The 13,127-nt window shown below is 35.0% G+C and overlaps 1 protein-coding gene across 1 annotated transcript in view; it reads left to right on the forward strand.

The window, feature by feature from the left end:
- The window catches only part of TLL1 (tolloid like 1), a 202,162-nt gene that overhangs the window by 92,036 nt on the left and 96,999 nt on the right, over positions 1-13,127 (forward strand). The window contains exon 6 of the mRNA XM_045798693.2: positions 8,363-8,541. Within this exon, the coding sequence (XP_045654649.1) occupies positions 8,363-8,541 (179 nt within the window). The remainder of the gene's footprint in view (positions 1-8,362; positions 8,542-13,127) is intronic.

Here is a 13,127-nt window from a genome sequence, read left to right on the forward strand (position 1 = left end):
GAACATTATGATTATTCAGCCCATCAAAGAGAATATAGAATAGGGAGGGTTTTTTTAACTTATTTAAAAAACGGAACATCCATGCCACTCTTTTAAGAGTGAAGAACATACATCAGTATCCCGGAACACATTTTGGGAAATGTTAGCCTGAGAATAAAATCCAAATTCCTTGATACAACATTTAAAGAATGCCATGAACTTACCACAACTTCCATGTGAAGCTTCTTCTGCCACCACATCCCATAATCTAGCCAAGTTACAGTAATAGCAGTTCTTCAAGCAACACTGTATACTTAAAGACTTTTTACTGTGAAAGGTCTCAAACTTCTCTCCCCTCTATCTTCAGTTAGTCAGAACTTACATTTAAATATTTGATTAAATTCAGATTGAACTTTTGCTTGTTTGGGAAGAATACTTGATAGCGTTTGCTGTCTCGACGTCCCATCCCTTCAGGTGGCACGTGGACTGGATGTAGCATTTCAACGACACTGCTGTCAGTCTGTGGATTCCAGTGGTGATGGCCCAGTGCCTCCATTGTAAAAGTTCCCATCATTGCAAAATAGTGGGGATTTTCTAATGTTGTTCTTTCCTTTCAGTCCTTCTACATTTATTAGCCGGACTCCTCTACAAAGAGGAATTTTCTCTCATCAGCTCAAACTATTTGAATACCCTTTAGTATAGTTTATAAAAGGAAGTAAAAATAAATGCTTCATTCCTTTGGAGGAAAGAGTTCTTGCCTCAATCACATATATATTTTTGGGGAGAAAATGTATATGTCACTAGGTATTGGGGGAGGTTTGTGTCATCTGGCTTTGTTCTACCACATAGTCCTAGAACATTTAACCTCACTTAAAAAGTAATGGATTTTAATTTTGACCCTATCTGAGTGACACTAAGAAAAATTATACCTTATTACCTTTCTATACAGCTTTGGATGATGCCATAATTTTTTAGTTTTGACTTATTCAAGTAATGTTTTCTTCCAAATTACTAAATTTTAGCTTGACAAGTTTTGGTTACATTTGAAATGCCTCCTAGTTCTTGATATCTATTTAATATTTAAAAGGTCCAAATCTAGACTCTCCTTCCTTCCTTTTGGTTATCTAATAGGAATGGATATAGCTCTAAATACATAATGTAGTCAGATCAATACATCTTTCCTTTATCTTTACCACCCTTCAATTTTGTAAAGCAAACACAAACAAAACACTGGCATTCATTATTTTATTGCTAAATTTCTGTTTGTAACAAACTCATATTTATACTCATTTTCTTTCACTAATTTGGCTTTTTTCAAAATTTTTCATTTTACTTGTTTTGTTCTGCTATCTTTTCCCATTTGCCATCGTTTCTCGATGTGTTTGCTCGTGCTTTTCTGCTTCCTTGGAATGCCTTTGCTTCCATTTTCATCAGTGGAAATCATTCATATATTTCTTTCTCACCCATTTCTGAGCTGCCCTCAATGCGATTTTGCTCTATCTTCAGCTGTATTAGTTACATTTCCACCATTGGTTCATATGTCCGCCTTCATCTGTGATGACAGGCTGCTTATCTCTTTATCCCTCATGACATGCAGTGCACTGCTTTATAGATAAGTGATCAAGAAAATATCGACAATTTGCACATCAGCTAAAGCACATTGTATGTAATTCTAAAAGAAAACGTAAGAATTTAAAGAGGTATTGAAAGGCATGTACATTAACAGTGGCTTTACTGATTTTAGAGAAACAGAAACTGAAGTTGTGAATTGCCCTCAAATCCTTAAATCTGTAATTGCACTCCTGAAATCAAACTTTTGGGTATTTATATATACATATGATTGTGACTGTTATAGTACTAATGTTGCATTTGGTGATTTGTACTCCATTTCCTTCTATTGTATTTTCAATGATAGAAGGATGATACATTTTATAGGAATTGATGATTGGCTTGGTAATCATTCTAACCATTTTGTGACTTCTGAATTTCATTTGGAATTACTGTTGGCCATAATTTCAGGAAATAGTTATTTTTTATCATTATGGGGATTTTTCTATGATAATGCCGCATTTATATCTCATAAAAATTAATCGAAATTATTAAGGAGTTTGGCAGTTGGTGTTGCACAAAATACTGAGGGCCACTGCAGTATTGATGTCAAGTCAAACACGTAACGCTTTTATTGGACTTTGATATTGTGTCCCTTAGAGATGTTGCATAGAGGGTATTGCATTTAATAATATCTAGTGTAAATCTTCATTGAATATGGAGAGCACTGTACCAGTTCTACTTCTGGCTTTAAGATGGTAGGCAGACACACCTTACCACTTCATATCACTTTTACCCTTTTTCTTGGCGGGTGGGGAGATATTTTATTTATTTATTTATTTATTTAGATATGGAGAGAGAGCACAAGCAGGAAGAGGGACAGAAAGAGAGGGAGAGAGCATCCCAAGCGGACTCCACACTGAGTGTGGAGCCCGATGCGGGGCTCCATCTCACGATGCTGGGATCATGACCTGAGCTGAAATCAAGAGTTGGATGCTTAACCAACCAAGCCACCCAGGCTCCCCTCACTTTTATTATTTTAATTTTTAGCTTACCCATTAAGTTAGGCAACTTGCAGCTATTGTAGTTTTTAAAATAAAAGCTAAAATAATGTCCTCCATATTTATAGGAGAATTATTAAATATGGATCCACTTGTACCATTTAGAACATTGTATTTCCCACCTTATTCTGCTACAACAGGTTTTATTCAATACATACTTATTGGGTGTCTAATTCCATATCAAGTCTTTGGTAGATGGGAAAATGACAAAATTTTAAAAAGCAAAAGGTAAAGGTCAGAACTTTTTGGCATATGATATCTTTGATCCCTCTTCAATGGGACATATGCTTCAACTCTCCCTATGTTGGCAGAACGTTTGAAGTTAACTATAAATATTTTTTCAATGAATATTTATTGTTATCAGAGGCATTTATTTTATAAGATGATTAATTATTATCAGCAAAATGTGAGATCACTTTATAAAAACTTGTTCGATTTCTTTGTAAGTCAGAAATTTATATAGCTGAATTTATTACTTTTGTCTATTATGCAACTTTATATTGCTGAATATCCTCTTTTTTTTAAAGTATAACTTTATTTTTTTACAGTGTTAACATTAGTTTCAGGTGTACAATATAGTGATTAAACAATTCCATACATCACCTGGTGCTCATCACAACAAGTGGCCTCCTTAATCCCCATCACCTACTTAGCCCAATCCCTACCCTCTTTCCCTCAGTTTGTTCACTATAGTTAAGAGTCTGTTTCTTCGTTTATCTCTCTTTCTCTCTTTTTATCTCTTTGCTCATTTATTTTGTTTCTTAAATTCCACATGTGAATGAAATCATATAGTATTCGTCTTTCTCTGATTGGCTTATTTCACTTAGCATAATACTCACTAGTTTCATCTATGTCATTGCAAATAGCAAGATTTCATTCTTTTTTATGGCTGAATAGTATTCCATTGTGTATATATCTACCACCTCTTGTTTATCCATTCATGGGTCAAGGGACACTTGGCTGCTTCCATATCTTGGCTATTGTATTGTAAATAATGCTGCTGTAAACACGAGGTGCGTGCATCCCTTTGAATTAGTGAATTGTATTCTTGGGTAAATAAGTAGTTCAATTGCTACATTGGAGGGTAGTTCTATTTTTAACTTCTTGAGGTACCTCCATACTGTTTTTAGAGTGGCTGCACCAGTTTGCATTCCCACCAACAGTGCATGAGGATTACTTTTTCTCCACATCCTCTCCAGTACTTCTTATTTCTTGTGTTGTTGATTTTAGCTATTCTGACAGGTGTGAGGTGATATCTCATTGTGGTTTTGATATGCAATTTTCTGATGATGAGTGATGATAAAATCTGTTCATGTGCCTGTTGGCTATCTGAATATCATCTTTGGATAAATGTCTGTTCATGTCTTCTGCCCATTTTTTAATTGGATTATTTGGTTTTTTGGTGTTGAGTTTCATACGTTCTTATATATTTTGGATAGTAGCCCTTTATCAGGTATGTCATTTGCAAATATCTTCTCCCATTAAGTAGGCTGCCTTTTAGTTTTGTTGACTGTTTTCTTCACTGTGCAAAACCTTTTTATTTTGTTGTAGTCCCAATAGTTCATTTTTGCTTTTGTTTCCTTTGCCTCAGGAGACCTGTCTAGAAGAAAGTTGTTATAGCCAATGTCAAAGAGTTTATTGCCTATGTTCTCCTCTAGGATTTTTATGGTTTCAGGTCTCACATTTAGGTCTTTAATCCATGAATATCCTCTCTCCCCTACTACATTGTTTCTTGAACAATCTTACTTTTTTCCTATCTGCTAATTTTTAATGAATCCTTTAACAACTAACCAAACAAATACGCTTAGGATTAACTTATTTAGCTATTTTCTAGATTTTGTGTTTTAAATTGTATTTAACTTTGGTCAGTTTATTTATTCAGATTATGGCAACAATTACTTATTCATCCTAACCTATTGAATTTTTATTTTGTGCCACTTTTTACTGTACTAATTTTGGGGACTATAAAATTGATTGTTAGGTGTTTTTCTCTGTTGGAAGGTTACAGTTAGGCAGAGAAGGTGTGATAGCTAGGATTCTTGCTTGCAAACAATAGAGGCTGGTTAGTTTAAGCAGAAAAGAAATGACTTGTTGGATTATTAGATAATTTATAGAATTACACCAATGGGAAAGTGTGGTGGAGGGAGGTATCTCAGGAAGAACATTTTTAACCCCTGGTCACAAGCATCTTCACCAGTGCTTTGGATGCTCCCTGCTAACCACCAGAGTCTTAGCTCTCTCCTACACTTAGGAAATCTGTTCTTTCAACAAATATTTATTAATTAATTTATTTCAAAAATGATCTTTTTCCAGTTTTATTACAATATAAATGACATAGAACACTGTATTCATTTAAGGTGTATACCATGATGAGTTGATACATGCATACTTTGTGAGATGATTCCCACAATAAATTTAGTTAACAGACATCACCTCACATAGTTGCAACACTTATATCTTCTTGTGATGAGAACTTTTAGATCTGCTCTCTTAGCAACTTTCAAGTATATGATACAGTATTATTAACTTCAGTCACCATGCTGTACGTTACATCTCCAGGACTTATTTATCTTATAACTGGAAGTTTGTACCTTTTGACCCCCTTCACCCATTTGACCACCCTCCCACCTCCCACCCCAAACTGTTCTCTGTATCTTCTGAGCTGTACTATGTGCCTGACTATAGGGGCTAGAGATATCAGTATACAAAGCATGTAAGTTGTCTGCCCACAAATAGCTGACATTCTAGGATGGAGAGTCAGAAAAAAAACATGAAAATCCATGAAATATAAAAATGTATTAATAGACTATAAGTTCTAGGACAAAGAGGAAAGCAATGTAAATGGGATAGAAAGGCATTTGCACAAGAACTTGAAAAAGAAGATGAAATGAGCCATATGGCTATGTGGGAGAACAGAGGTCCCGACAGAAGAAATAGCCAGGAAAAAGGCTTTAAGGAAAGAACATGTCTGTATGCTGAAGGCACAGCCAGGACACTGCATGGCTCAGGAGGAGTGAGTCGCAGGGGCAGTTGTAAGAAATGGGACTGGATGGTAAGACATTTGTGTGTGAAGATCGTGTGGGATCTTACAGTTATTTGTAAGTACTTTAGATTTTTCTCTGAGTAAAAGAGAAAGCTTGTATTAGTCTGCTGACATGATTTATGTCACTTAATACATGACCCTTCGATCCTAGTGGCTTCAAGTAACAAACAATTACTCCTTGTTTATACTGCCTGTCTATCACTGGTTGGCTGTGTCTCTCTCCAGAGTTTTCACTTTAGTATTCAGTCTGATGGAGGAATTCTCTTCAGAATATTGCAGTTGTGGCAGATGAAACAGAGACAATATTGCCAAACATATTGACTATTAAAGGTTCTCCCTAGAAATTACACAAACAGTTCATGCTCACATGACATTATCCAGAGCAAGTCACGTGACCAAACTCAGCATCAGTGGAGTAAGGAAGTTTGAGTATCTTCCAGTGAGGGGTAAAGAATATTTTTGAACATTAACATAATTTGCCATAGAACCATTGGAGAATATTGGGTAGAGAAGAGTCATAATCTGACTTTAAATTTTTAAATTATCTCAGTGTCGAGAAAAGACTGCTGTGGGGAGGACATCTTCGTGGATGTCATGATAGATTATTTAATAGGCAAAATCCAAAGGTGCTTTGGTCGTCCGGTCTGAGGCAGAAGTAAGGAACAGTAGGTTTTAGATTACCCGATTACTTTCTATGGCTTAGGGAGAGGTGTGGCTTCCTATTGATGGCAAAAGTTTTTCTTGAGAGGACAGATCTTATAGTGGTCAAGATTTAAAAGCAGCACACAAATTAGAAATAAAAAAAATCAAAAGCTATACACAAGAAAATGGCATCAACCTGAGTGATATTTGAAACTAAGATAATACCTAGACATGCTTAAACCACATTTTTGTAGACCTCACATATTACCCTGTCATTCCATACCTAATTATATGTGTATGTATTTAGTTATTTATTCATCTAAGCATCCAGAATTATTCTCTCCTTAGAAGCATAGGAATCAAACCACCACATTTTTCTTCTTTCACAGGATCATTATAAAAGTCAGTGGAAAATATATTTTTGTTTTCTGTTATGGAATCCATCTTATTTATTGGAAATTGCTATGGGTGAAATTATGCTTAAAAAAGGTGTTTTAGATTAAATAAGTCGACCGCATTGCTTGACTATCTCCCAGATTTTGATTTGCGAAATATTTTCTTCTTTGAATATAACCAGCAAGAATGACTCAGTGTGTGTAATTTAGTTGCTATATAATCATCAGATATTTTAGTTTAACTACTGTTGCTCTATGGTAGCAAATGATTCAGTTTAAATCTTTCCAAAATTTGCAAATTTTTTGTTTTTCTACATCTAATACTTTACTATTTGGGTATGTAATAAATATATGTGTATAGATTGAAGCATAGTATTAAAAATGGGGGCAAAAACAAAATTTCCTGATTTTTTTCCCTACCAGTTACCTCTTTTTTTCTATTATTGATTTATTAAGCTTCATTAACTGTTATAATAGATTCATAAATAAGTGTATGGTGTAAGTTAAGATGCTTAAGGCATTTAAAGCCTACAGAAATAATTGGAATGACAAATATTTGTATTTGTGAACAATCAAAAGGACTATCAAATATACTTACTCTGGAAACTGAAAATTTGTGAAATTCCTTTTAATATTTGAGCAATTAATTTTTGGCAATTTTCTCAGTGTTTGGTGTCTGGTGCATCATGATTGCCAACTATTCAAGACCAATTATTTACTGCCCTCTATTGCTGTCTCAAGTGGCGATCCTACATATAAACCTATTTTAATGTAAACCCCAATTATTAAAGTTTTAGATACAATTTTATTCATATTTGCAAATCTTATAATTCTACCAGTTGTTGGTTTTTCTCCACCAGTTAGCTATTAACCTTAGAAAATTTACCTTTTGAAACTAGTTTTCCTCCATTGATTCCTTCTTTTAAAAGTTTTCTTCTTCAAAATAAATTCTCCCATGGGTAGGAAAAATAACTTTTTTTGATTAACCGTCTTTCTTTTGTTCTTTTGTTATTTTTATTTTGTTTGTTTTTTTTAGACAGGGGGGATGAGGGCAAGAGGGAGAGGGAGAGAGAAAGAGCAAATCTTAAGCAGATTCTGCACTAAGCATGGAGCCTGACATGGGGCTCGATCTCACAACCCTGAGATCATGATCTGAGCCTAAACCAAGAGTCAGGTGCTTAACTGACTGAGCCATCCAGGCGCCCCTAATTCTTTTTTTCTTAAAGCAGGAAAATAAACTTTGTTTTTATATTCAAAACTGAAATAATGGATTATTGCCAGATAACCATCGTGACAGGGTAGTTACCTAAATAATGTAGATGGATTGTGAGACTAAAAAACTGTACTAGAAATAATCGTGGGTTGGTAAATCTTGAGTCTAACTATATGTTTAAAGTGCATTAATCACCATCATAGATATTTTATTTTCTAATATCTTCTGAACACTCCTAATAATGATTTAAGGCATATCTTCTGTTGTAAGTATTAGTGAAAAAGCACTTCCAGTGATTATGTGGAGACTTTTGTTGTCTATACATTTACCAGGACTAGAAATTAGCCATATGTATCGATGAAAGGCTGCTCTGCCTCTGAGTGTGTTGGACTTTGTAGTTGATCATAATTCTTGACAAGTTTCACTGTCCTGTAATTAATCCATCATTGCCACCCCATCTCTGTTTTCTCTGTTATTGTAGATGCTGCTCCTATGTAGGTCGGCGGGGAAATGGACCTCAGGCAATCTCTATTGGCAAGAACTGTGATAAATTTGGAATTGTTGTTCATGAATTGGGCCATGTGATAGGCTTTTGGCATGAACACACACGACCAGATCGAGATAACCATGTCACTATCATAAGAGAAAACATCCAGCCAGGTGAGAGGTTTCAGAATATGTTGGGTTTAAGGTTGATGGAATATCTTTTAGTAGTGTTTATACTATTTGTGAATGAACTTTTTCTTAAAAGTGTGAACTGATTTTTTTTGATATGGTAGAATCAGCATTTTGTTGGATAAAAAATATGCCCATGATGGTGTTACATTTTAATTTTTTTTTCCTTTAGACTGGATGATTTTATATGCTTTTTTGGCTTGTTTTTTTTTTTTTCTTAAGGTTTAGCTGTTTTATTTCTAAACTTCTGTGCTTTCCAAGAATGGGTGTAGGCTACTGAACCATAAATTAATATTATTTAATTTTTAAAGCATTTTTAATACTTAGCTCTATAATCTATGTGGTAGAGATTAAGAAAGGATCCAGGGTTTGGCATGAAACGTGCTGCTACCATAGAAATCTGTATTATACCAGGGACATTTCTGGAGAAAATTTCAGGGAAATGAATCATTTCCAGGGTAGTCTAAATAGTTTCTTTGAGAGTTCTCCTTAAACTACCCTAAAGATAAATTCTTGAGAATTTTTTCAGTAGTTGAAATATCATATATAATGAAAATTTAATTTTCTCTGATAGCTGATATGTGATAATAACTTTATTTTAAAGCTTTTTTATTTAACTTTCATAAATTAATAAAGATCATTACATTTCAGTTACCAAAAGAAAAATTCTGTTTTTTTGGAACTGCCTTATAAAGTCATATGGATTTCAAGCATTAGGAAAGTAAAAATGCATCCTTATTTCCTTATTCATGTCAAGTTTTAAGTTACAAACATTGAATTCCTTAGAATTTCTTGTAATTAGAAGTATTGATCTATGTATTTGCTCATCACATATTTGGTGCTAATTATTTATTGAGACATTATTAGATGTTGAAAATGCTGTCATGAAAAATACAAAGCTTAATGTGGGGTATGTGCATATATATAAATGATTGCAAGTGGGTGAGAAAAGTGATAATAGTCATATGGTGAGAATACCACAAAGTCCAAGTAACATATGACAAAATGCCTTGGCAAGTCAAGGGAGATGTCCCAAAGGAACTGAAATTTAGAAGTAAAGTATAAGTGTTCAAAGTGCAGAGAAGAGAGATAGAATTTCTAAGCTGAAAAAACATCATGATGATGGCTATAATTACAGAAAATGGAATCATTTTTATTTGCTCATTATGGTTGCATGGTAAGTTACAAGTGGGAGATTAGTTGGTAATTACCAAAGGAGGTTGAATCATAGGGAATCTTCTATACAAAGCTAGGGAACTTAGCTTTTATCTTTTAGCTACTGGAGAATAATCGGGGATTGATAGCAGAACAAGTTCAGATTTTAAAAAAAGGAAAAAATAATTCTTTCAGCTTTGGGATCATTAACTGAGAATGGGGAAGTGGAAGTAGGGAAGATGAACTTAAGGAAACCTATAAGAAGATTAAATAAGTAGTTTATAAAAGATGACTAAGTCCTCAGTCAAGGAAGTGCAATTCAAGAATAAAAGGGAATAACCTTTCAAAAATATTTTAAGAGGAACACTAACATATGAGGGAAAATCTTCAAGGTTTTATTTTTAAGCAACAGGATGGATGGTGGCACCATCAGATGAAGGAAGCAACATGGTTTTTAGAGTAAGATAGAGAAATAATGATTTTATTTAGCATATCCTTGATTTTGAGAAGCCTTTGGATTATTTAAATGGAGATGTTTACTATACAAAGCAAAAGTGAGTCTAAAATTTAGGCTATATCTAGAAATAGACATTTAATTGTATATTTGACTATCTAGGGAAACACTGAAGGGAGAATGAAAATACAGCTGAGGATAGAAAATGGGGAATAGCTATATTTAAGCAACATTTTGCAGAAAATCCCCCAAAAGACTAAGAAGGTTTGGTAAAGAGGTAGAAGAAAAATCACTGAATGTGATGTCCCGGGGAAGAGATCATTTCAAGAATGATAAAGTAGGAGAAGAGGAGAGGGTAGTTCAAGATGGCAGTGTAGGAATATCCTGAACTCACCTCCTCCCATGGACACAACAAACTACTGCTACACGGAGAATAATTTCTCTGAAAAAGTCCTGATAACTAGATGAACACTGTGCCTCCACAACAAAGGATAAAAGGGCTATGACGAGATGGGTAAGAGAGGTAGAGACACACCTGCTGCCCAAAACTCCAATTCTAGGCATGATGACCCATAATCAAAAGAGATCTCAAAAGTACAGCACTTTCTCCTGAGAAGTAAGAGGTTGACACCTCAACCTTTGGGTCCTGTACTGGAAAGATGAGCCCCTCAAACATAAGACCATCAAGGATTATATCCAGGAGAAGAAACAACTAGGGAAGAGAGAACCTGCTCTGAAGGGGCTCGCATGTAGACTCAGTCATCCCAGGACCCAGTGCAAAAGCAGCAGTTTGGAAAGCACCTGGTTCATATGTGAAGCAGACTCAATTACTAATCTTAAAGTGATCACTAGAGAGGCAGAAACATGTTGGGACTCTCTCCAGGGACAGAAGCACTGGCAGATGCATTTTTGCAATTTCATTCTACCTTGCTAATGCCAGTACTAGTGGGTGTTATTTTGGCAATCTCCCTCTAACCTGCTAGTGCAGGTAGGTGTACCACACCTCACCATGCCCCAGCTATGCCATAGCCAGCTAGGAGAGCACCCTGTATCACACCAGAACCATGTCACAGCCAGCCAGGCAAGAGACCTGCCCTTCCAAGCCATAGATTTACGACAGCTAAGCAAGTGCCCCACTCCTCCTGTGCCATAGCTGTACCACTGCAGGGCAAGCATCTTGCTTTCTTCTGTCCCACAGCCATGGCTCTGCCACAGCTTAAAAGTTACATGCACCCCACTCAGGGGATACCTCTGGAGTGCCTGGCTCTAGTAGCCCGGGAGATTATGCTCCTGGGCCTCACACATCATATTCTACAAAAGGCCAATTCTTCAAGACTGGGAGAGGTAGCTGCTCTGTGAATCAGGCAAAATGATACAAAGACATCTGTTTCAAATGAAAGACAAGACAAAACCTTAGAAAATGACCTTAATGAAACAGAGGTAAGTAATCTACCAGCTAAAGAGTTCAAAGTAATGATCATAAAGATGCTCACTGACCTAGGGAGAAGAATGGGTGAATACAATGAGAACTTAAACAAAGAGATAGAAAATATAAGAAAGTACCAAATAGAAGTTACAGAGCTTAAGAATACAATAACTAATGAAAAATACACTAGAGGGGTTCAACAGGAGACTGGATAAAGCAGAAAAATGGTTTAGTGAACTGGAAGACAGAGCAATGGAACACACACAGAGTTGCAAAAAGAAAAAGGAATTTAAAAAGGTGGGATACCTTAAGGACTTATGGGACAACATCAAGCAGAATAATAGCTGCATATAGGGGTCCTAGAAGGAGAAAAGAGAGAGCAAGGGACAGAAAACTTATTTGAAGAAATCATGGATGAAAACTTCCCTAATCTGGGAATGAAAACAGACATCCAGATCCAGGAAGCTTATAGAGTTCCAAACAAGATGAACCCAAAGATATTTACACCAATACACATTATAATGAAAACGTTGAAAGTTAAATATGATAAGATAATCTTAAAATTAGCCAGAGAAACAAGCTCGTTATATACATGGGGAATCCCATAAGGCTATCAGCAGATTTTTCAGAAGAAATTTTTCAGGCCAGAAGAGGGTGGCATGACCTATTCAAAGTACTGAAAGGAAAACAAAAAACAAAAAACTTCTGACCAATAATACTCTACCCAACAAGGCTATCATTCAGGATTAAAGGAGTGATAAAGAGTTTTTCAGACAAATAAAAGCTAAAAGAATTCATCACCATTAAACTGGCCTCACAAGAAACTGTAAAAGGACTTCTTTAAACAGAAAAGACATGATGGTAATTAAGGACAATGAAGCATATGAAAGTAAAAATGTCAGTGGAAATGGTAAATGTGTAGTAAAGGCAGTGGATTAATAACTGATAAAACTAGTATGAAGGTCAAAAGAAAAAGGTAGTCAAATTAACTAAAACTAAAATAATTAGTTAAAAGATACATAAAATAAAAAGATTGAAAATGTGACATCAAAAACAAAATAGGGGGGGAAGTAAAAATGTAGTTTTGGAATGTATTCAAATTTAAGTTGCTATCAACTTCAAATAGACTATTAAATACATAGGGATGTTATATGTGAACCTCACGGTAACCACAAAGCAAAAACTTATAGTGAATATCCAAAAGAAAATGAGAAAGGAATATAAATAACACTGAGGAAAGATATCAAACCACAAGGATAGAGAGAAAGAGGAGAAAGGAACAGAGAGGAATTATAAAAACAGCCAGAAAATGGTCAACAAAATGGCAATAAGTACATACCTATCAATAATTACTTTACATGTAAATGGACTAAATACTAAAATCAAAAGATATAAAATGGCTGAATAGTTTAAAAAATACACATCTATATGCTGCCTGTAATAGACTCACTTAAGAACTAAACACACACAGATTGAAAGTGAAGGAATGGAAGAAAGATATTCTGTGCAAATGCAAATGAAAAGAAAGCTGGTTAG

This window comes from Ursus americanus, chromosome 13, assembly GCF_024610735.1.
Source record: "Ursus americanus isolate L20-20 chromosome 13, mUrsAme1.1.p, whole genome shotgun sequence".
Classification (NCBI taxonomy): domain Eukaryota; kingdom Metazoa; phylum Chordata; class Mammalia; order Carnivora; family Ursidae; genus Ursus; species Ursus americanus.